The 24795-nt window shown below is 43.1% G+C and overlaps 2 protein-coding genes across 22 annotated transcripts in view; both read right to left on the bottom strand.

Moving 5' to 3' along the window:
• Window positions 1–22129, bottom strand: slc8a1a (solute carrier family 8 member 1a). 21 transcript variants are annotated; one of them, XM_053337609.1, is made up of 11 exons: window positions 20328–21877; window positions 9734–9840; window positions 6394–6414; window positions 6193–6214; window positions 5161–5172; window positions 4889–4899; window positions 4326–4394; window positions 2586–2713; window positions 1444–1543; window positions 1074–1343; window positions 1–377 (listed from the first exon to the last, which is right to left on the bottom strand). In XM_053337609.1, exons 1-11 carry the CDS (start codon window positions 21860–21862, stop codon window positions 1–3), a joined length of 2652 nt encoding a protein of 883 aa, XP_053193584.1. In that variant the 5' UTR covers window positions 21863–21877. The 21 variants fall into 21 exon arrangements, with proteins under 21 accessions (XP_053193584.1, XP_053193581.1, XP_053193583.1 ...); XM_053337606.1 differs by lacking the exons at window positions 4889–4899; window positions 5161–5172 and adding an exon at window positions 6040–6054 and having other exon boundaries at window positions 6197–6214; window positions 20328–22129; XM_053337608.1 differs by lacking the exons at window positions 4889–4899; window positions 5161–5172 and having other exon boundaries at window positions 6197–6214.
• LOC128377823 (NACHT, LRR and PYD domains-containing protein 12-like) overlaps window positions 1–24795 on the bottom strand; it is a 419396-nt gene that overhangs the window by 374025 nt on the left and 20576 nt on the right. The gene's annotated exons all lie outside the window — the stretch shown is intronic.

Genomic DNA, 24795 nt, shown 5'->3' with positions numbered 1-24795 from the left:
CTAGAAGGCCTTTATGTGGCAGTAAGCCTCCAGTGAGGAGAAGACGATGTACATTAACCACAGGCTGAAGAACAGGCAGGAGGTGAGGATCTTTGGGACTCTGGGCCCGCCAAGCTCCCCACCAATCTCGGGCCGGCGGCGGTAGATGAGGACGGCGATGCAGATGAAGGCGAAGATGGTGAAGAGTGTGACGGAGAAGGCCAGCGTGCCCGGGTCGACCCTGAACACCTGGTTCTTGGAGTAGTGGTAGATGGCAGCGATGGACCAGGCCACGCCGATACCCAGGAAGACATTGACAGCGTTGCTTCCTGTCACGTTGCCGATGGAGGCGTCGGCGTATTGGTCCTGGATGGCTGACACCTTGCTGGCGAAGGTGTCTGACAGAAAGAAAGCAGAGAGTGATGATGTGTTGCTGCAAACTTAACGAGTGTAGCTGCTGCACTGATTTAGATCAAACTGGTTTACAGAGTGGAGGTGTGGTTTCTGTCTGTGTACGTGCAGGGAGGCTGTCCAGGTGCATTATGGGAAATATAGGATACAGTGTTTTTGGAGACTGGCCAGAACTAGACTTTTTTTAAATCGTCTTACACAGCTTGAACTACTTTATGGAATAATCACTGAATCAAGCTCCCCTTTAAAGATTAACTACACTCAGATTAATAATCTTTCACTGCTCTCTTTTTATCCTCACACTGTTTTGTCCACTATCAGTCCCAATAAAGTTTACAAGAAGGTTGAATTCAACAGTCAGATCATTGATCGTTGGGAAAGTTAATTAGACATCGAGACCTCCCTCGAACTGAATGTCAAACAACATGAATTTAGCCCAGTTCTAATTTTGGTTGGGGAACAATTTGGAGTCAAAATTGTGCTTAATTCATACGGTGTCTGTCCAGCATTACATTAACGGGTTTAGAGAATTATTGTACTAATTGAGCTTTTAGCTGTTTGATGACATTGATCTTTTGTTCTCAGGGAAAACATGCAGTGAATGGAAGCAGTTTTTGACAACAGCGTCTGCCAAATTAATGTGTAACTGTAACGTGATTGAAAGTCTCCTCTGGGTGTCAGACCTGGAACAGATGTGCCCAAAGCTACGAACACCACCGCAGTGACAGAGTCTTTCAGGCCGACGGTGCAACCGAAATGCGACGCCAGGTCACCGATCACCGCCGTCAGGAGGCCGATGACGGAGATGGACACGATGAAGCAGGCCCAGCCGTTCCAGTAGTCGGTGGGAGGAACGAAGGCAAACAGAAGCTTCCAGAAGACAGTGAGGAAGTGCATGACGTAGTCGAAGCAGGAGGGCAGCTTCTCCTCTCCGCACTCGTCATCATCATCACCTGGAGAGAAGGAGGCAGCACTGATTCATATTCAAAGCTTGGTTGAGTTTATCTCCAATAACTTTACTTTTTTTTTTGTCTGTAGCTTCTGAGTTTGTACCAGAGTTGACTGTGATGGCCTCCACAAACTGCTCCCTCCAGCTGTTTGTTCCAATCAGCACAGCCAGGTTGGTCTTCTTGATGAGTTTATCCACAGTGCTCTGAAACAGGAAACCAGTCAAACATCAACAGGTACAAACAAAAACATGTTGGAGGCCTTCAAACAAATCATGTGTAAGTTGCTGATGATCATTTTCCAATTTATCCCATCAGTTTATTGCTTTATCCGTTCTCTGTAGCTAGAAAAATGTCAATAAGAAGCGATGTGGATGTTTTGGAGGATGTTTAACAAACCCTAACCCTTCTTTTTCTAAATGATCTTGTTGAGTTTGAGGCTCTGGACTTCCAACATACTACATCTTCTTGTTGATGACATCTTGCACTCTTAAATCCAACAAATGATTATAAAGTTAAGTTTGCTTTTGTTTGTGTTTTACTAACTTTTTTATTTTACTTCATTTTATTATTATTATTATTTCAGCTTTTAAATCAATTTTTATTTCATTACATTTTCATATTTCTCTTGTGAATTAGTCTCAAACTGTTTTATTGTTCACTGATCCTTTAATAACTGCAAACCAGACCAGACACACAGAATTTAAAGGGGTATTACACCACAAGCCACAGCACTATTTTACAACTCCAGGAAAAGAGAGTTACTGTAGTGTTAATTTATTGGAAAGATTTAAAGATTTGATATTTGTTTTGTTTTTTCTTAATCTCCTCAACTCTGTGGTATAGACTTTGTTCCAGTATTGTGGAAGAGCTTCTAGCCCCCTCCTGTTCACAGACTGGGTCATCAGGAGATAGAGCGGTCGTCCATCAATCAGAAGATTAGCGGTTCGATTCCCGGCTCCTCCAGTCCACATGTCGATGTGTCCTTGGGCAAGACACTTAACCCCAAATTGCTCCCGTTGCTATGCCAACGATATATGAATGGTTAGTTTCCTCCTGATGAGCAGGTTGGCTCCCTGCGTGGTAGCTCCTGCCATCAGTGTATGAATGTATGTGAATGAGATGTAGCGTAAAAGCGCTTTGAGTCATAATGACTAGAAAAGCTCTACAAGTACAGTCCATTTACCATCTTTGGATTTGACTGTTTAAATTGTGCCAACAGATAAATTGAAGTGAAACTGATCCCACCTTGAACTCGTACGACTCCTCTATGATGACTTCTAGTTTGACGTGTTCACCGAGCATCGGTCTTCCCATCTCTGCGATCCGCCTCTCCTCCTCTTCCTTCTTTGTCAAAACCTCCTCACCCCCGTCCTCTGAAGGAGACAGACAGAGAGAGACGTTGTAGGACTCATCACAGATGCTTCACAATCAACAAGGAATCAAAAAAATACACAAGGAATGTATGGCGGATTGACAGATGACAGGGTTGATTGGATGGATGGATGGATGATAATGGATGGATGGATGGATGATAATGGATGGATGGATGGATGGATGGATGATAATGGATGGATGGGTGGATGATGGATGGATGATAATGGATGGATGGATGATAATGGATGGATGGATGGATGGATGATAATGGATGGATGGATGGATGATGATGGATGGATGGATGATAATGGATGGATGGATGATAATATGGATGGATGATAATATGGATGGATGATAATGGATGGATGGATGATAATGGATGGATGGGTGGATGGATGGATGGATGGATGGATGATGATGGATGGATGGTTGGATGGATGGATAATAATGGATGGATGGGTGGATGGATGGATGAGGATGGATGGATGGATGATAATGGATGGATGGGTGGATGGATGGATGGATGGATGGATGATAATGGATGGATGGATAATAATGGATGGATGGGTGGATGGATGGATGGATGGATGGATAATAATGGATGGATGGGTGGATGGATGGATGGATGGATGATAATGGATGGATGGGTGGATGGATGGATGGATGATAATGGGTGGATGGATGGATGGATGATAATGGATGGATGGATGGATGATGATGGATGGATGGATGGATGGATGGATGGATGGATGATAATGGATGGATGGGTGGATGATGGATGGATGATAATGGATGGATGGATGATAATGGATGGATGGATGGATGGATGATAATGGATGGATGGATGGATGATAATGGATGGATGGATGGATGGATGGATGATAATGGATGGATGGGTAGATGATGGATGGATGATAATGGATGGATGGATGATAATGGATGGATGGATGGATGGATGGATGATAATGGATGGATGGATGGATGATGATGGATGGATGGATGATAATGGATGGATGGATGATAATATGGATGGATGATAATATGGATGGATGATAATGGATGGATGGATGATAATGGATGGATGGGTGGATGGATGGATGGATGGATGGATGATGATGGATGGATGGTTGGATGGATGGATAATAATGGATGGATGGGTGGATGGATGGATGAGGATGGATGGATGGATGATAATGGATGGATGGGTGGATGGATGGATGGATGGATGGATGATAATGGATGGATGGATGGATGGATAATAATGGATGGATGGGTGGATGGATGGATGGATGGATGGATGGATAATAATGGATGGATGGGTGGATGGATGGATGGATGGATGATAATGGATGGTTGGGTGGATGGATGGATGGATGGATGGATGATGGATGGATGATAATGGATGGTTGGATGAATGGATGGATGGATGATAATGGATGGATGGATGATGGATGATAATGGATGGATGGATGGATGGATGATTGGAGGATAGATGATAATTAATGGATGGATGAATGGATGGATGGATGGATGATGGATGGATGGATGATAATGGATGGGTGGATGGATGGATGGATGATAATGGATGGTTAGATAGATAGATGGACACACCTGCGATTGTGATGACAGAAGAGGGGGCGGCGTGTTCTCGTCCCTGGACCTTCCTGTAGACGTCTCTGCCTGAACAGGTGAACATTTAACAGGTGAGCAAGTGTGAAACAGACGAACAGAAACAGACTCGACTTAAACCAGACGCCTGATATTCCTGACAGTCAAAAACAGCAATGAGAAAAAAGACAAAATCCTGAAACATCACAGACAGTTTAAATTTGTTTTTGACCCAATGAAGGAATATCTGCTGAGTCAGGTGAGTATTTAACCTCAGGAACCAGTTTCACAAAGATCTAGACTGGTCTGTATTGTTAGGCCAGTCTTAATTATACTCATAGATTAGTCTTATGCAAGTTATGCAAGACTAATTTTAAGCCAAAAAGAATGAGACACCTTTCTCCCAGGTGAACTCAGGCCAAAGATCCATGTTACCATAACAATCAGTAACAGTGAGATCAGCTGACCAGTAGCACCCAACAACAAAAAGAGGAAAACATGGCTCATAATATGTGGCTTGCTTACATTGAATCCACTGGAGCTATGCAGCAGTGAGGACAGAAAGCCTGGTGTCACTCTGCTGTTGGCCCCACATACTCACCATTTATCCCCCAAACCGTTTATCGCCAGCGCCATTTCTGCAGTGTCTTTAAGGTTTTCCTGTGGTTCTCCTCTTGTTTCCTTTCTTCCTCTGAATATTTCTTTGATTCTGGGCTAAATGGAGCTGAGTGGATGGATCGTCATGGTAGATCTTATAATACATCCATAGGTTGGATGCGTTTACTGGGACGGCCTTTTTTTCAAATTTTGAACAAGTCTTACTATATCCAGAATTCACTGTACCGCAGTCCTGCTTAAGATAGAATTAACAGCTTTGTGCAACAGGTGATGATTTAGACATCTATCTGAAGTCTTTCTATTTGTTATATCTAAGCCATAGCCAAAGTCTATCTTTGTGAAACCAGCCCCAGATGAGTTTTCACTCAGCCATGTGGTGGTGAAGCTGCAACAAACTGAAAACAGCCACAACATGATGAACAACATATATAATATGACATTATACAGTGAGCAAAATGTCGACATGACCAACAGGAATCATGTCCGAACTGATAAACGTAAGCCCCCAGCTGTAAAACAGAGCATGCTCAGTGAGAGACGACCTCACGCAAGAGAGATGTTTTCCCATCAGCCTCAGCGGTTGAGGAGGTCAGAGGTTGAGTCAGTTAGTGAAGAGAAGTGCATCATCATACTGCAGGGTCAGTGAGGTCAGCAGGGGTTGACACGCAGTGTTAGTGCATGCAGTCAGAATGTCATTAAACCAAGATTTATAGAATACTGGGGGCATTTCTGTGCTGCAGTATGAAGAGATAGTGAATAATAATAAAATAAAACACAACTGTAATAATATAACCTTCATAGATTTTATCAGCTGGAGTCAATTAATTCCATGAGTTAGCTCAGCAACAACGTTTAATAAGAAGTTATTTGTTGTCTGGTGATTTTAAAGGAAATGTTTGTTTGCTTAATTAAAAATGTATTAATGTTATTAATGTTAATCATAACTTCTCAGTAGTGATCCAGTCGGTGATTTTATGGGGGAACATTTTGCTTCTGCCACCACAGAGTGATCAATGCTGCATCTGTTATCGTACATGTTGTTGCTTTAAGTGTTGAAACACTTGAAAGCAAACATTTACACCACAGAGAGAGGTCTTACCATACAGCTGTTTATCTAGTCAGAAGCCACAGGAAAAGTATAAATTAACTCAGGTCCAACTGTGACTATTCTTGTATTATAATTAAAATTACAAAATAATTATAAATAATAATTAAAAAAGAGAAAGTGCAAAATCAAAGTATTTGGGTTCACCTACCTGTTCTGACGAATCCACCTAAAAGGTCAGAAAATATGAAACAGGAAGTCAAAGTTTGCCCTTAAATTTGTGGTGACTCATTCATTTTAATAAGAACACGTTTTCTGTCCAGAGGAAACAAAAGTCATTACGCCATCAGTAATAAATGAATAAGAAAGAATGAAAAACAGAAAAAGCAGGAAATGAGATGCGCTTACCGGCTTCCTGAAGCAACAGAGCTGAAGAGAAGAAACAGACAAGAGAGAAATCAGACAGCTGATGCAGGAAAACAGGAAGGAAGAAAATATGGAAGATAAAGACAAAGGAGCCCAGATCCTCAAACACCCTCAGTGGGTTCAGTGATGGTCAAGTTCCTGTCGTGTCCCAACCATTCCTAACCAGACCCAACCGGTCCCAACCATTGCTAACTGGTCCCAACCATTCCTAACCTGTCCCAACCTGTCCCAACCATTCCTAACCAGCCCCAACCTGTCCCAACCTGTCCCAACCATTCCTAACCTGTCCCAACCATTCCTAACCAGCCCCAACCTGTCCCAACCTGTCCCAACCAGCCCCAACCTGTCCTAACCTGTCCCAACCATTCCTAACCAGACCCAACCGGTCCCAACCATTGCTAACTGGTCCCAACCAGCCCCAACCTGTCCCAACCATTCCTAACCAGCCCCAAACTGTCCCAACCAGCCCCAACCTGTCCCAACCTGTCCCAACCATTTCTAACCAGACCCAATCATTCCCAACCATTCCTAACCAGCCCCAAACTGTCCCAACCAGCCCCAACCTGTCCCAACCATTTCTAACCAGACCCAACCATTCCCAACCATTCCTAACCAGACCCAACCTGTCCCAACCAGCTCCAACCTGTCCCAACCTGTCCCAACCATTTCTAACCAGACCCAACCATTCCCAACCATTCCTAACCAGACCCAACCTGTCCCAACCATTTCTAACCAGACCCAACCATTCCCAACCATTCCTAACCAGACCCAACCTGTCCCAACCTGTCCCAACCAGCCCCAACCTGTCCCAACCATTCCTAACCAGACCCAACCTGTCCCAACCATTCCTAACCAGTCCCAACCATTCCCAACCAGTGCCAACCATTCCTAACCAGACCCAACCAGTCCCAACCATTCCTAACCAGACCCAACCAGTCCCAACCATTCCCAACCAGTCCCAACCATTATAAATGTCCAGATAGTCCCAATCTGACTTGACATATTCAGAATTTTTCTAATCTATTCCAACAAATCCAATTCATCCTAACTTCTCCAAACTCAGTCCCAACCAGTCATGACTAATTTAACAGCCCTAAGTGTCCTAACCTGTCCTCGTCCATCCCTCCATCTCCCTACCAGAATAAAGCAGTCCCATCCTGTCCAAACAGATCCAGACAGATCCAGACCTGCTCTGACAAATCCAGACACTAGTCCGAACGCATCCTGAGTTGGACTAACCTGTCCTGGTCTATCCCGACAAGCTCCAACCAGTCTAAACTTGTTCCTTCCTAATCTTTCACTTGCACTCTATGTCCTTTTAATGATTTTAAAGCTAATCATTATTTTATGCTGAAACCTTATATTTAATGCTCTATTCTAGTATTGTATTTCTCTCTCTTTCTATTTTCCTGTACTTTGTTTTTATTTTCAATTTTTTTAATTTTAATTTTTTATCATTAGTGGGGGGGGGGGGGGGGGGGGGTTAAATGTATGCTTTAATGTTTGGGTTTTATTTTTATTTCTCAAATTGCAAAGCTGCCTTGCTTTCCTGTGTTCGGGCTGCCTTAGTTGATTGCCTCATGTGTTTCACCTGTCTGGTTTCACTCACCTGCATCCTGTTTTGTCATTACCTCATCATGTCTATATAGGTTTTAGTTTTCAGTTCAGTCTTTGTTGCGAGTCTCTGTGTTGTTTTGCACTGTTGTATTTTGCCAGTGTTCATTCAGCATGCTGAGTTTCTCTTGTGTTGGATATTAAAGTCACTGCCAAAGACTCTGCCTGCTCCACAAACCATGACAGCCGTCCTTACTTTCTTTAACCACTTGTTCTAACATGTCTTGAAACATCCCAACCAGTCCAAACTAGTTCTGATGTTACCAAACTAGTCCCAACTTGTCCTGACCAGTCTCAGCTTCTCTTTACTGGTTCTTACCCATCATAATCTGTTTAACTAGTCCAATCTAGTACTCACCAACCCTAAACAGTTCAGTCTTTGTTGCGAGTCTCTGTGTTGTTTTGCACTGTTGTATTTTGCCAGTGTTCATTCGGCCTGTTGAGTTTCTCCTGTGTTGGATATTAAAGTCCCTGCCAAAGACTCTGCCTGCAGTGTCTGCTTTTGGGTCCACCTGCTCCTGCTCCATGGCAGCTGTCCTAACTTTCTTTAACCACCTGTTCTAACATGTCTTGAAAGGTCCCAACCGGTCCAAACTAGCTCCAATCTGTCCTGACCAGTTCTAACCAGTCCCAAACTGTCCCTAGCTTCTCTTTACTGGTTCTTACCCATCATAATCTGTTTAACTACTCCAACCTAGCACTCACCAACCCTGAACAGACACAGTCACAGCTGACTCTATCAGTCTGACCACTGAAGGAGAAGGCAGCAGAGCGACAGCAGAAGCAGTAAACTGAACACAAGCAGACAAATAGCGCCTTGAGGTAGACAAAGGAAAAGGTCAAAGGTCATCGGAGAGGCCAAGGTGCCCTGCTCACACCTGTCCATCTCCTGCCGTTCCAATATGGCTCCTGCAGCTCTATGTGGAAGCTGGCCTGCTTATCGTACTCCTCATGGTCAATTATTCTAACCGCTATGGTCTTCCTGCAGATAACAACAGTGGGAGGGGAGGAGGGGGGAGGGGGGGGTCAGAGGTCAGGGGTCATGCGTTAGTTTACACATTCAAGCACAATCATAGAGGACTCTGGGTCACCATGGCAACGTGTGACGACTTCACCTCTTCTGGCCTGCAGGGAGGAAGCAGCTCTGAGGTTAAAGTCTCAATGAAACAAACACCTTGTCTGTCAACTTCCTGTCAAAATGTGCACATCATTAAAGGGTTGTTTAAACTAACACGAACCATTTAGAATGTGAAGTTTAGGTTTACTGGTTTTAAAATACAACTCAAATGCTTTCTTTTCTGAGATTTATAGAAATGGGTAATTGTCATTTCAGAAGTAAGAGTCTGGTTCATTTTCTCACAGACACTGAGCTTCATCTTCTCCTAAACTGCTCTGACTTGCAGATGTTCAAAGTCAGATTCAGGTTTTTGCTGAATCAGAAGCAGCCATAGTTACAATGATTAGCTTTTTGTAACCATAGTGACATCTTTTGTCCCCATAGCAACAACGAAGGATTCTGAATTCATTGTGACTTTAACGATCAAAGTGTAAACTTCTACAACAGACTGATGATGATGATGATGGTCCTCCCTGTGAGGCCTGGAGGTGAGTTCAGATTAACAGGGGTCAAAGGTCAGGGTTAGGGTTAGGGTTAGGGGGGCGGGGTTAAAGGAGGCGGGGTTAGAGCACAGGAAGGCGACGGCCCCACCTTTCCTCTCACTCATCTCCAGCAGCCGAGGTTCTCCGATCTCTATGAAGAAGTTCTTGTTTTTCTCGTATTCTTCATCATCGATTATATTGACCTGAAAAGTTTTACTGAAACAGAGAAAACAAGGAAAGAGGTCGCAGAGAGAGAAGAGAGAGAAGTGAGAGAAGAGAGAAGGACAGAAAACAAAGAGAAGATTCAGCTGGAAGCAGTGAGTCTATATAAAAACCTAAAATACTCAACATTGAATGACCTGATACAGCAGCTCACTGATCTGTGAGAGGACGGTTAAATAAACTATGGTGACGCTGCTGGTTCAGGGTGGGCTGTGATTGGCTGGCTGAGGGTGGGCTCTGATTGGCTGGCTGAGGTACTTGAGGAGACATAAAGGACTTTTCCACATCAGAGTAACATAACAGATGACTTCATGCTGATGGATCATCTCCTTCAGAAACCTGCTGACACACTTACTGATGGTTACATAGCTGCTCTGCCTTCAAGTGTTGGAGGCTTCGCTGGGCTGCAGGCTGATTGGACTGTGTGTGTGTGTGTGTGTGTGTGTGTGTGTGTGTGTGTGTGTGTGTCAGTGTGTGTCAGTGTGTGTGTGTGTCAGTGTGTGTGTGTGCGTGTGTGTGTGAGTCTCAGTGCCAGCAGTGTGGAAACAGAATATTGCCTTCATCCATCGTCATGTTTTTTTAATGTCAGCAGATGATGGTTTGGAGGTTTTGTCTCTGAGATTTAAAGGAACTAAATCTTTTCTAAACTGTGATTTAAAGCTTTAGAAACTATAAAGGATTATTCTCTATATTAATCTTCTGAGTCTCTGCTGGAATAAAAACTCCTTATTTATCTCTACTGGTCCATTTATGCAGCCTCTGACTCTAACAGGCCGTTTTATCTCCTGTCTCTTTCAGGTTTATTGTAAATCACATTAACGTCTGGTATGAATCATAACCTCAGTGTTCAGTCTGACCTTTGATTCATGAGGAGATCAAACTTACTTTAGATTTTAAGCTTTTCTTTGTCTTACATGATCGTTAAATGAATATCTTTGGTCTCACTGATAGAAATAAAAAATTAATTGACTAAATGAGACAATGCTAACCTTAAATGATTTTAAGGTTACATGGTCAAACAATAAGATAGACCTTTGACTTTTAAAAAAATTAAAAGTCAGAAAAAGAGAAAATATCCACATTAGAGAAACTGGAATCAGTAAATTTTGACTTTTTTTTTTCTTTGAAGAATTACTCAAATGATTTTAATAGATGGCAAGTCATGTATTAATTCATTCATTGTTGCAGCTCTACTGTGAATTAAATATGTATAAATAATTCAAATCAACTCATCAGCTGACAAACAACGATTTAAAGATACATCATTTACTTATTTACTAGGGCTGTCAGCGTTAACCTGTGTCAAACGGAGTTTAACTACCACCGGAGTACGTGGAGTTTGAGTTAGCACCTCCACGCTAAACACCCAGGTGCAGCCAAGCCTGCCTCAGCTCCACCAAAGGACCATTTTGGAGTGTGGGAGTCGCAGCAGAGCCGTGATTGATTCCCAGTTAAGACACTCTGGTAAGAAATGCTTTACATTATGGGCTTAAAACTGCCTTCAAATGGAAAATAACAGGATTTTAAACATGCAATTCAAAACGAGATTAATCGCGATTAACTATGGAAACTCTGAGATTAATCTCGATTAAAAAAATGAATCGTTTGACAGCCCTATTATTTACCGGAGATATCATATATTCTATTTCTGACTTCTGTTACGATGCAACAGTTCCCTTCAGTCCAGTTTAAACCCTGAGGTGTAACAGCCACTGTGTATATAAATGTCAGATTCCCTTCGCTGTCTCTGATCTCTGACACTATAAACCAGTTCATGTTGCACAGCGACGCACCAACAAAGAAGAAGAGTGCAACGTGAATGAAAGCGATGCAGGAATCAGCTTTGCAGATTCAACACGTTTAGTTTGAGCTCACGGACATACAGATACACACACACACACACAGATACACAGACACACACACACACACACTGATACACACACTGATACACACAGATACACACAGACACACACAGACACACACACACACAGATACACACACACAAATACACACACAAATACACACACTGATACACGCACACACACACACACACACACACACACACACACACACACACACACACACACACAGACACACAGATACACAGATACACACACACTGTTATGAATATAAGCAGAAATGTAGTTTGTTTATAAGAAAACTGAACTGGACCGAAAATGTGCCAGAAAACTAAAGAACTGTGTGAAAATCTGTGTGTGTGTGTGTGTGTGTGTGTGTGTGTGCGTGTGTGTCTGTATCTGTGTGTGTGTATCTGTGTGTGTGTGTGTGTGTGTGTGTGTGTGTGTGTGTGTGTGTGTGTGTGTGTGTATCTGTGTGTGTGTGTGTATCTCTGTGTGTGTGTGTATCTCTGTGTATGTGTGTATCTGTGTGTGTGTGTGTTTGTATCTGTGTGTGTGTATCTGTGTGTGTGTGTCTCCTGACGACCAGACTCACTGTCACATCTCACTCTCTGATTTTAATGTTCATATAAAAGCTGAGCTGCAGGTTCAGTCTGCTTATCATCGCTGCACTTTTACAAGAGCGCCGTCACTTTTCTGTGGAGGGAAACACGAGCTGAGATAAAGAGTGTGGCGAGGTTGGAGCAGAGCCAGCGAGGAGCCAGCAGCGACCTCCCCTGTCGTTGGCTCGGCCTCCTGAGAGGAACAAGCTGCAGCCATCTATCTGCTTTATGTGCTGATCCTGGAACAGAGCGGCTGGCTGACGATGAGCAGGATCCTGCTGCTGCTCAACACAGGCTGCCCTAATAAGGAAGAGAGGAACACTGGCTGCTGCTTGATGTTTATCTGCTGGACCCTGCAGGAGCTCGGCTCGGTCAGACTAACGGGACAATACGAGACATCTGAGAGTCCTTCCCTCCTTCCTTCCTTCTTTCCTTTTCTTTCCTTTCCTTCCTTCCTTCCTTCCCTCCTCCCTCTGGCTGCTGCTTGATGTTTATCTGCTGGACCCTGCAGGAGCTCGGCTCGGTCAGACTAACGGGACAACACGAGACGTCTGAGAGTCCGAGTCACTGCTCCGAAGTTTAACAACACATAGAACAAAGAAGGTTTTACAGACACTTCAACCCAAAAACCATGAAACAGCAGAACTTCACTGATTCAGTGTCTCTTCACATCGTATCACAAGAGACAGATTTATAAGAGAATGACCCAACTTCATGCAGCTGAAGTGGAGATGTGACTTATAGTCTGTAGTTTGGGTTAAAACTCCTAAAACACTGGACCCTACATTTCCCATAATGCACCTGAAAAGTACAGCAAACTGAAACTACTTTTAGCACTTCCTGTCTGCACACATACTCATCAACAACAAGTTTTCTGACTCTTTACAGAAGATGGGCGGCTGTGGCTCAGGAGGTAGAGCGGTCGTCCAAACCGACCAATTGGTGGTTCGATTCCCGGCTCCTCCAGTCCACATGTCGATGTGTCGATGAATGTGAATGAATGTTTAGATTCCCCTGATGAGCAGGTTGGCACCCTGCGTGGTAGCTCCTGCCATCAGTGTATGAATGTGTGTGAATGGGTGAATGACTTGTCATGTAAAGCGCTTTGAGTGGTCACAAGACTAGAAAAGCGCTCTATAAGTACAGTCCATTTACCATTTACAAACTGAAATGTAAAAAGCTAATGTGTGGTTTTAGGAGGAAGTGCTTGGTGGATGGGTGGATGATTGTTTCCATGAAGGTAACCAGAAACACCTGCGTCCGTTAGCTCCTGACCAATCAGATGTGAGGGCTGGTTAGTAAATGCTGCAGGTTTGATGGCAGCAGCAGCAGAATTCATCGTGTCACACAAACCGCTGAGAGAAGGCAGCTCAGTAACCTGATCACACTCAAACAGTCTGGTTCACGTAAACAGCAGCGGAGTGAAGCTCCTGTCACACTCAGCAGCTCTGTGCGAGTTCAAAGATCCTCAATGGGAACTCGAGTTTCCAAAGATACCAAACAAGTAGAGCTGAATTAGGAGAGTGTGTGTGACTGAAATCACAACATGATGAAGGTTTATACAGCAGCATGAGATCAGACAGAAGACTCACTTTTATTCCTCTAAAACACCAGAGACACGAGAGAGAGACTGCATGAAAACGCCTCGTTTGTCAGAATGAACCAGTTAAAAACATTATTTACATGATTTCCTGTCCTGTTGTTCTGATGGAGCTCAGCTTTAATGGACCAGTCTGTTAATAGAGAAGAGATCTGTCTGATGCTTTCATATCAGGGTTAATGACGTGTTAGTGTTCATGAGGTTTAGTTTAAATTTAAAGGGTTAAAATGTGAAAATAAACGTATGAATAACTTCACACATTCTTTTTTTGTGGACCCAGCATCAAATTTCTGCTTTTAATCCAATTAGAGAGAATATATTAGAGGATTATGGTAAAAATGTCTAAGTGGTGTAACCATAAAAACAGTAAATAGTCAATAAAACACCATATCAACTAGTTAGGCATGATCTTACATTATAACTTTTATATTAAATAAAGCTAATGGAATACTATTGTTCTAAATATTACATTTCATCTGGTTACCATGGAGACCAGGAAACATTTACATGTTTTAAATGAAGTCATTATTAGTATAAGTCAATATTTAATATCTATCATTCTTTTGTGGTTACACCATTTGACATTTTGTGGTTACACCATTTGACATGTTCAGGAGCATTCAGTCTTTTGGTATAAAATGGGTCAAATGTCATTTCAAATCTCTCTTATTGATCTTTTTTTAATATATTGATTATATTGAACTGGGCGTAACCTCCATGATGTCTTGCTGCGGAGTTCAGTCTGAATTTATCTAGAAAACCAACAAAAATACTAAATGTACATTTTAACAAACCTGATGCTGCTTTTAAAACTAGTTTAACTGATTTATGGATTCATCATCTTACCAACATTTATTATCTCTGAGCCATAAAACTGTCTTCTGTCTCGTCACTGCTGTACGTTTTAGTTTATAGAGTCATAATGTTTCAGTCGATGAAGGTTGGATAGACTGAAACATCATGACTCATAAACAGACAGTATGCACAAGCTTCTTTCAAGTTTTTAAGTTAATTCAACTCAAATAATCTGGTTTCTTATTGATCTTATTTTAATATATTGATTATATTGAAGTGGGCGTAACCTCCATGATGTCTTGCTGCGGAGTTCAGTCTGAATTTATCTAGAAAACCATCAAAAAGCTTCTTTCAATTTTATAATAATCTGGTTTCAGATGATTTCAGATCTTATAAACATGACTTGAACTGTCATATTCTCTTTTAATGACGTCATCTCGTCTTCTTCTGTGGTTTAACAGCACCGACGGGAGAATTAGCACCAGCTGCTGTTAATCTGCTGAAGCTCACAGAACAGCAGAGGATGGAAACAAGAAATCACTACCGTATTTTTCGGACTATAAGGCGCATTAAGCGAAACAAAACGTGTGTCAGATAAATTGAACTTTATTCATCTTCAGTGTCTGAGTGTAACAGCTGGGCGATTTCAGCATCTAGCATGCCCAGATCCCTCTCGTCATTATCCGAGTCAGTCTCGTTGCTGTTACCGGTACGTGGCTGTTTGTTCAGTGATGATTCCGGCCTTCATGAAAGCTCGGACGACACTTGAGACTGATACCTTAGCCCAGACATCCACGGCGTGACTCGCCCGGCGTTGCCTCCCTGTCTTGGTGAATGTGTGTTCGCCTTCTGTCATCCACTGGTCCCACGCAGCTCGCAATTTAACTTTGAACTCCGCGCGGCTCCTGACTACGGCAGCCGTAATGCGTCATTTTGACAGATTTTTGAGCGTCGTATAGCACATAAAATTGGTTCGAGGTCAGTAAGCACAACCAGAATTAATATATAAGGCACACCGGACTATAAGGCGCACTGTCGATTTTTGAGAAAATTAAATTATTTTAAGTGCGCCTTATAGTCTGAAAAATACGGTGCATTGTCTTTGGATGATTTTCTGGATATTTGTTCTGTTTCATTAATTTATACAGATTCTGCTGCTGTTTCATTACATCCAGCAGAGATGAGGTCCATCCCTACAGAGGCAGGAAGGACCAGAGCATATTAGACCCACGTGTTGCTGAGTGACTGAAGGATCTCATGTCTGCTGTCGTCTACGTTCCTCTCTGTTGTGGTTATGTATCCGCGTGTTTACAGCGTGCAGAAACAGGTCACAGTTTGCTCCCCGAGGCTCGCTGCTGTCAGAAGAAGAAGAGCCTGGGAGACTTTGGCTGCTTCTGTCTCAGATGCTGGTTTCATGTCTGTTGGCGACGAGGAGCAGCAGATGGCGTCTCTGCCTCCTCAGCTCGCCTGCAGCTTCGTCCTGCTCCGATCCTCCCGCCGTTAAACACGCACTGACGCAGCATATCTCACTTCAACTAACTATTCCTAACCTTGTGAATAAATGATTTATAACTCAATATAATGCAGCAGTCAGTAGATATTTATGACCCTCCTACCTGTTTGACTTCCTGCTCTCAGGGAGACTAAATGCTCCGAAACCTGATTTTTGTAGAGTTGCAATGAGACTTCTGTAATAGTAATTTCAACTCCTTTGTAAAATACCCAACCTCCCACCTTCTCACCAAGATAGCAGACTTTTAAATGTAATTGTAAATTCAATTCCTTTACATTTCTACTACCTGAGACACTCATTCAAACCCTTGTGTATTTTAAATTATGTTGTCTAGACGTCTTAATTTCACACTTCAGGGGGTCGGTGCCGATACCTGCGAAAGACACACACCTTAGGTAAGAGGCTGACCCCACAGCAGACAAAGGACGCTGAACACACCCCAGAGGTGGGCCTTTCCCTCAGGTATAAATGTTCAAGTTTCCTTCCCTGCTTCCTTCCTTCCTTCCCTCCTTCTTTTCATCCCTTTCCCTCAGGTATAAATGTTTAAGTTTCCCCGTACTCGGGTTCTTTCTGCATTCTGAACCGCTCCTTCTTTTCATCCCTCCTTCCTTCCTTCCTTCTTTTCATCCCTCCTTCCTTCCTTCCTTCTTTTCATTACTCCTTCCTTTTTTTCATCCCTCCTTCCTTCCTTCCTTCCCTCCTTCCTTCCTTCCTTCCTTCCTTCCTTCCTTCCTTCCTTCCTTCCTTCCTTCCTTCCTTCCTTCCTTCCTTCCTTCCTTCCTTCCTTCTTTCTTTTCATCCCTCCTTCCTTCCCTCCTTCTTTTCATCCCTCCTTCCTTCTTTTCATCCCTCCTTCCTTCCTTCCTTCCTTCCTTCCTTCCTTCCTTCCTTCCTTCTTTTCATCCCTCCTTCTTTTCATCCCTTTCCCTCAGGTATAAATGTTCATGTTTCCCCATGCTCGGGGTCTTTCTTCATTTTGACCTTTTCTTTGCAAAGAAAATAAAACCTTGTCGGCCGACGGAAGTCTCTATTTCATTCTTCACCAAGAGCACAGACTTTCCATGACACTTCATATGTGCGATACTACAGGAAATCATGCAGCAATGACAGCAGCATGTGGAGTGTGTTTCACCTTTTTAGTTTAATATTAATATTCATTTATTTATTATAGTTACTCTATCCTTTTATAAGCACTTTTTAAACTTATGGCACCAATGAGGAGTGATCCTTTGAAATCAATATTTAGTTCTATATTTAGTAAATAAATCATGACGTGGGCTTAAATGGAGTCACAGCACCAATTAAACTCACTTTATTCATCAAATATCTTTATTTTATATTCCAAAATCTACATGAACTAATGAATATATTATCAGATGAGAGATAAATGTTGCTTTATAAGAAATGATCTCTCTTATAAATCATGTCAGTATCCATGAAACACAGCTGAACTTAGATTTTGGTGCTTCATGAGAACATTTAACAGCTGAAAACATTGGTTAGAAAATTAGAAAAGTTACATTACTTTGAAGTAATTCATATAGTTACATTACTTATTACATTTTAAATAGAGTAACTAGTAATCTTATATTTCCACAGTAACCTTCCCAACTCTGCCTGTCTCATATTTGAAATTCGACAGTTTTAGAAATGTCTATTTAATTAGCCTAAATAATAAAGTATGTTTTTATTCACTTTCAATTTCATTGTACATGTACAACGATAATGAAGACTATTCTAATATTAAAGTATTAGACAACAACTGTGACTCCTCCAGAGTGTTTGCTGATGTATAAACAGATACTACTGAAAGCAAAGCTGTAATAATATAAAACATGTCTTCATAGGAGATGTTTGAACACATATTGTACATGATGAACATTAAAATGAACATATATCTGCTTATAACTACAGTACAGTGTGTCATGTATTAACTGTTTATGTCCTGAGAAGTCACTGTGTTATTGCAAAAGTTAAGAATATATGTTGATTTTAAAGTTTGTCTTAAAATTGAGATTTTTTCCTGGAGGAGGAGTCGAGTATCAGAAAACAGGAAGGCTATATAGGAAGGAAGGAAGGAAGGGATGGTGGAAGAAAGGAAAGGAGGGAGGGAAGGTAGGAAGGAAGGTAGGAAGGAGGGAAAGAAGGAAGGAAGGAGGGAGGGAAGGAAGGAAGGAAGGAAGGAGGGAGGAAGGAAGGAAGGTAGGAGGGAGGGAAGAAAGGAAAGGAGGTAGGAAAGGAGGGAGGGAAGGAAGGAAGGAAGGAAGGAAGGAAGGTAGGTAGGTAGGAGGGAGGAAGGAAGGTAGGAGGGAGGGAGGAAAGGAAAGAGGGAGGGAAGAAAGGAAAGGAGGGAGGGAAGAAAGGAAAGGAGGGAGGGAAGAAAGGAAGGAAGGAAGGAAGGTAGGAGGGAGGGAGGAAGGAAGGAAGGAAGGAAATTCAGCTCAACAAGAAATCAAACAGTTTTCTGTGCTGAACACTGACAGAGTATCAATAACCACCTGAGAAGTTTACCTACTAAATCTACTATCTACTGAAATATATATTTATAGAACAGGAGGATGGAAGGAAGGAAAGGAGGTAGGGAAGGACGGATCGAGGAAAGGAGGGAAGGAAGGACGGAAGGGAGGGTGGGAAGTTTATCTACTGAAACATATATTTATAGAACAGGAGAATGAACCTGTTTAGATGGAGATACTAGTATCAGACAGTCAGCTGCGGTATCAGTGGCAGCGGTCCATATAAGGCCTTCCAGCAGCCAATCGTGTGTAAGTGTCGGGCAGCGTCCTCATTAATAAACTGAAAGCAAAGAATGAGCGTGGCACCTTTTCCATTTCAACATGCGTCCTCTTCCTTCACACCGAGCGGCCATGTTTATGCTCTGGAAATAAACCTGTTGTCATTTCATTCCAGCTGCCCGCAGACATGGAAAGAGTCGGACTGCAGCCGCTATGCCAGGCATGTAAACCTGAAGGTCACATGACCCAGCGGAGGAGGAGGAGGAGGAGGAGGCGGAGCTACCAGGAATAGGAAACGATTTCTTTTAATAAATCACTGTTCAATATCTGCTGGTCTCTGTTCTCTCTGTCTGGGTTAGGGTTACTGTTGGTCAATGGTTAAAATGATTGGTTCACTCATATGACTTGAGTCAAGGAAAGGAGGGAGGAAGGAAGGAAAGGAGGGAGGAAGGAAAGGAGGGAGGAAGGGAGGTCAATGGTAAACATGATTGGTTCACTCATGTGACTTTAAGAACTTGAGTTATTTTACCCCCTTAACCCTCCTGTTGTCCTCGAGTGAAGGAAAGGAAAGGAAAGGAAAGGAATGGAAAGGAGGGAGGAAGAAGGAGGGAGGGAGGGAGGAAAAAGGAAGGAAGGAAGGTAGTAGGAAAGGAGGAAAAAGGAAGGAATGAGGGAAGAAAGGAAGGAAGGAAGGTAGGAAATTCAGCTCAATAAGAAATCAAATAAAACAGTTTTCTGTGCTGAACACTGACAGAGTATCAACGACCACCTGAGAAGTTTTATGCTGTAAACAGAACTACTCTGATGTCACTTCCTGTCAACATTTATTAGACTGATTCGCCTTGTTTGTTCCATGTTTGGGACATTGTTCTGTTTTCCTCGGACCAAGCAGAGCTGACATGATTTAAAACCCTAACACCTTTTTTTAGTTTTGTGTACCTTAAACACAATATTGATGATTAAACCCAGTCAGACACTTTGACGTCTGTGCATCTGATACATGATGTATAAAATATCTGAGATGCCAATCAGCTGGAACGAAGCAGAGTGGATGGAAAGCTCAGCAGATAGAGATGATGAGAGAGAAAGATAGACGGACAGATCCAGCAGGAGAGAAGACGAATCAGATACAACATTCAACATTCAGCTCCTTCTCAAGAACACATCATTATTATTCAGTGGAAACCTTGTGTATGTATATATGTCTACTCATTTCCATAATCATGTAGCCAAAGAGATGACTACCAAATCTCTTGCTGATGATAGAAAATACTGATAAAAGATAAAGACTCTAATACCCAGAATGCCTTGCAAAGCTTTCACTGCACTCTGCATTGCTTTCATCCAAAACCTTAACACTGAAAGATTTGTACTTACAAGATCTCATCGTTCTCAAACTCCAGGACTCCGTGCGTGTCCTCAAAGTCCTCCCCGCCTCCCTTCGCCGTCCCCTGTATGGTTTTGTACGGAACCACCACGACACCTCGAGCTCCCGATGTCCGGACCACCTTCACCTCCATCACGCCGATGCTCTCGCTCACGTTCACCACCGGCTCCTCGAACGTAAAGATCCCTGCGTGGTCGTCGTCAAAGATGGTGACAGTGGCCGTGCACGGCAGACCCAGACCTGCGAGAGCGTCCACGTGGTTGGCCTCGTCTGAGCCGCCGTCCTCCGATATCACCTTCACGTTGCTGAGGTGAACCAGGAAGTGCTCGTCTTCCTCAAAGATGTCGTCGTCAATGATGTCGATGCGGATTTCCTTTTCTGTCTCGCCTGGTTTGAACACGATGGTTCCTTCGGTGAACTCGTAGTCTGAGCCTGCGTTAGCGGTGCCGTCTTCAGTCCGGTAATCCACTGAGACTGAGCTCGTTAAGTCTCCGCCGCGACGCACCACATTCAGAGCTACGCTGCCGCAGTTCTCCAGACACTGGTACGTACCGGGGTCGAAGAAGAGCTTGGAGGAGAAATTGCTGGCTGAGATCTCGGTGCAGATATCGTGCTGGACGGCTCTCTTGGCTTGGTCGGCAGCGTGTTTCTTCAGGATGTTGCCGGCTCCCGTCATGATCCTGGTTGCCTGGCAGCGATAGAAAGCGCGACTCTTCTGCTGTTGGGTTAAAACTTGGTAGTTGGCGAGCTCCATCAGCTGCTCCATCTCCTTCTCCGGATGTTTCTGTTTCAGCTCCTTCAGGATCCTGGCCACTTCTCTGCGGGCTTCGTCTTCCTCCAGCTCCTTCACATCGAATCCCACCTCTCCATCCATTAGCTCCTCACCGTGGGAGTTGAGCATCTTGCCGTCCATTTCAATGTCAACCTTGGAGGGAAGCTCTGGCTCTCCTTCGGTCTCGATGATCATTCCTTTGTGCTTCCCTGCTCGGTATCGCTTGTACATGTATTTGTAGAAAAGAAGTCTGCGGTCGGCCACGTAAGCTAATCCAACACAAAGGGGGAAGAAGAACAGCGTGAGGAGCCCTTCCCAAATCTGAACCTCTCCTGGAGAAAACACTGCCAGGATCAGGTAAAGCCAAGTGTACGCAAACACGCTCCAGGTGGCAGTGATGAAGAACACCCGCAGATGCTTCACCTTCCTGGTCTGACCGTCGGGGATGACGTAGACACAGAGGCCGATGATGACGAACATGTTGAAGGCGGCGCTTCCTACGATGGTGTTTGGGCCCAGCTGACCGGCGGTGAAGTTGTGACCGCAAACCTCCACGACCGACAGGAGGATCTCAGGGGCGGAAGAGCCCAACGCCATCAGGGTCAGGTTGGACACCGTCTCGTTCCAGATGCGAACCGTCGTGGTGACCTTCTCACCGTTCGGCTTCTTGATGGTGATCTGTCTCTCCTGCGAGGTGATGACCTCAATGGACGACATGAAGCGGTCAGCGATGATGGAGACTCCCAGGAACATGTACGCTAACCCCACAAAGTAGATGGTGGCTCTGGCGATTCGGTCGGGGAGCGCCGGGTTCTCTGGCAGCCACACCGGCAGGATTACGCCCACGGTGCATTCGGTGCTGCCGCCACATTTGGTGCTGGAGCTGTTGCCGACGGAGCTGTTGGACGAGACGGTCAGAGTCGATCCTCCTGCTGCTGAATAAGGAAGTTCAAATGAGATGATGGCGGACAAGAAAAGCAGCTGATTGGAGAACAGTGACGAGATCCACGCTCGGCTCATGGTGACGCTTGAGCTCCCCAAACCCTGCAAGACACAGAAGGAGGTTAACTGTCCATTTTTGACACTTCCTTTGTTTCTTCCACAGTAAAGTCTACACAGTGCCTCCCTTTTCAGACCCTTTAGAGATAAGGAAGACTTTCATCGTAATGGAAAAGTTTCCCTGAGACTAAAAATGGTTCTGATCACTGAAGCCTTTTGATTAGTATAAATTAAATATTAAATACTTTACTAACAGAGATAAATGATCTATTTCTTCTGTTTTACTTGTTAGAGCTGCAGCATTTAATCAATTAGTTGATGGTTTCCAAACATTTGATGGTTTCAGCGTCTCAGATGTGAAGTTTTCATGTCAGACATGAAACAGAATATCTTTTGGTCTACATGTGAAAATGTCACTTTGATTATTTGCAATTTATAACAAGCATTTTTTTACATTTCTGACAGTTTATAGGCAGATTGATTAATCGATTAATCAGGGAAATAAATGGCATCAATAATCAAAAAAGTCTTTAGTTGAAGCCTAAACTGAGTCTCTGCTGTCCGTCTGCTGTATGTGGACACAGAAAACATTTAAAGGTTTTCAGTCTCCAATTTTTATGCATCTAACTGAACAAATATGCATCTTCCTTTAATCATTACTCCTGTGTTGCTACTGGAAACTCCTGCAGGTTAAACTGAACTAACTCAATACGTTTAGGGTTGATTAACACTGAAAGACCCTAATCCCAACCACTGAAAGACCCTAACCCTAACCACTGAAAGACCTTAACCCCAACCACTGAAAGACCTTAACCCCAACCACTGAAAGACCCTAACCCCAACCACTGAAAGACCTTAACCCCAACCACTGAAAGACCCTAACCACTGAAAGACCCTAACCCCAACCACTGAAAGACCCTAACCACTGAAAGACCCTAACCACTGAAAGACCCTAACCCCAACCACTGAAAGACCCTAACCCTAACCACTGAAAGACCCTAACCACTGAAAGACCCTAACCCCAACCACTGAAAGACCTTAACCCTAACCACTGAAAGACAAACAGGAAACAAACTTAGAGAAATATTAAAGACACAAACAACTCAACATTAATTAATTTACTAATAATTACACAAACTATAAATCTTAAATACGTGTGTTTGTCGTCACATACACAACACTGAGCTTAGTGTTTATTATAATACATATCTTATTATTAGTGTATGAGGTCATTCAATTAATCACTCATGTCAGGAATCATTTAAACAAATAAAAGTCGCTGATAATAAAATCATTTCATATATAAACTGTTTTATAAATAACTTTGGACTCTTTGGAGAGGAATGCATCATTAATAAACAATATTCAACAGATTAACTGATCATTGCAAATATACTTTATTTTACATCGATACTTTTTTTTTTTCAATCATTAATATTGAAGATTATTAGACCATATGTTTCATTACTGTAAAAGTGTTTAATCAATTATTTATAGAGTTCAATATGTGAAGCACTCTCAAACCAGACTGGACATTATGATCAGAAATACAAATTATATATATTTAAATTAAGATCATTTATTAGTTGAACCTGAAATGTTGAAGGACCCTAGAAACCTGTTCTCCATTGTTATACATCATCAGATATACTGCTGCCATAGTTCAGTATATCTGTTCTGCTCCATTACAGAGAGACGCCTCACAGTGACTCACACTTACACATAAACTAAATATAAAGTCATGTTTTATCTCATGAAGACTTCAGACTGCAGGAAGGAGTCTGGACAGACATTCAGACATTTAGACATTTAGACATTTAGACATTTAGACATTTAGACATTTAGACATGATCTGAGTCTGGACTGAGAGGAGATCAGAAACCTACCGTCACTCAAACTGTTTCAGCAAACAACCATGAAGTTTCTCAGGGTTTTTTTTTTTTGTCAGAATATCCACAAAAAACATCTGCAGAGTTTTAATCCTGGAGGAGGAAACACTGAAGAACTGAAGAACTGAAGAACTGAAGAACTAAAGAACTGAAGAAACCAACCAAACGTCCAGAAAGCAGCAACGATCCCGTCAGACGATGAGAAGCAGAAACAACAGAGAGAGAAACGGTGTCGCTATGAGAGCTGCTCACTGCTGTCTGTTCAACGGTCTGACTCTGATCATCCTGCTCTAACCCCCCCCCCCCTCCCTCCACCCCCCCTCCCTCCATACCCCCCCCCCACCACCCTGCTCTGCCCCCCCCCTCTCTGTGGTGGATCTGAAGTACCCAGATGCTTTAGTAAAGGATCCAGGACTACAATATAAAACACTTCAGTCTCTTTACTATAAAAACTAGAGCTGCAACAATCAGCTCATTAATAATTAACCCTCCTATTGTCCTCGAGTCAAGGAAGGAAGGAAGGGAGGAAAGGAAGGAGGGAGGGAGGGAGGAAGGAAAGGGAGAAAGGAAAGGAAGGAAGGACAGAAAGAAGGAGGGAGGGAAGTAAGGAAAGGAAGGAGGGAGGAAGGACAGAAGGAAGGAAGAAAAGGGGATGAAGGGAGGAAGGGAGGAGGGAGGGAAGGAGGGAGAAAGGAAAAGAAGGAAGGAAGGAAGGAAGGACAGAAAAAAGGAGGGAGGGAAGTAAGGAAAGGAGGGAGGAAGGACAGAAAGAAGGAAGAAAAGGGGATGGAGGGAGGA

This window comes from Scomber japonicus, chromosome 2, assembly GCF_027409825.1.
Source record: "Scomber japonicus isolate fScoJap1 chromosome 2, fScoJap1.pri, whole genome shotgun sequence".
NCBI lineage: Eukaryota > Metazoa > Chordata > Actinopteri > Scombriformes > Scombridae > Scomber > Scomber japonicus.
This window is presented reverse-complemented; position numbering and strand designations above follow the sequence as displayed.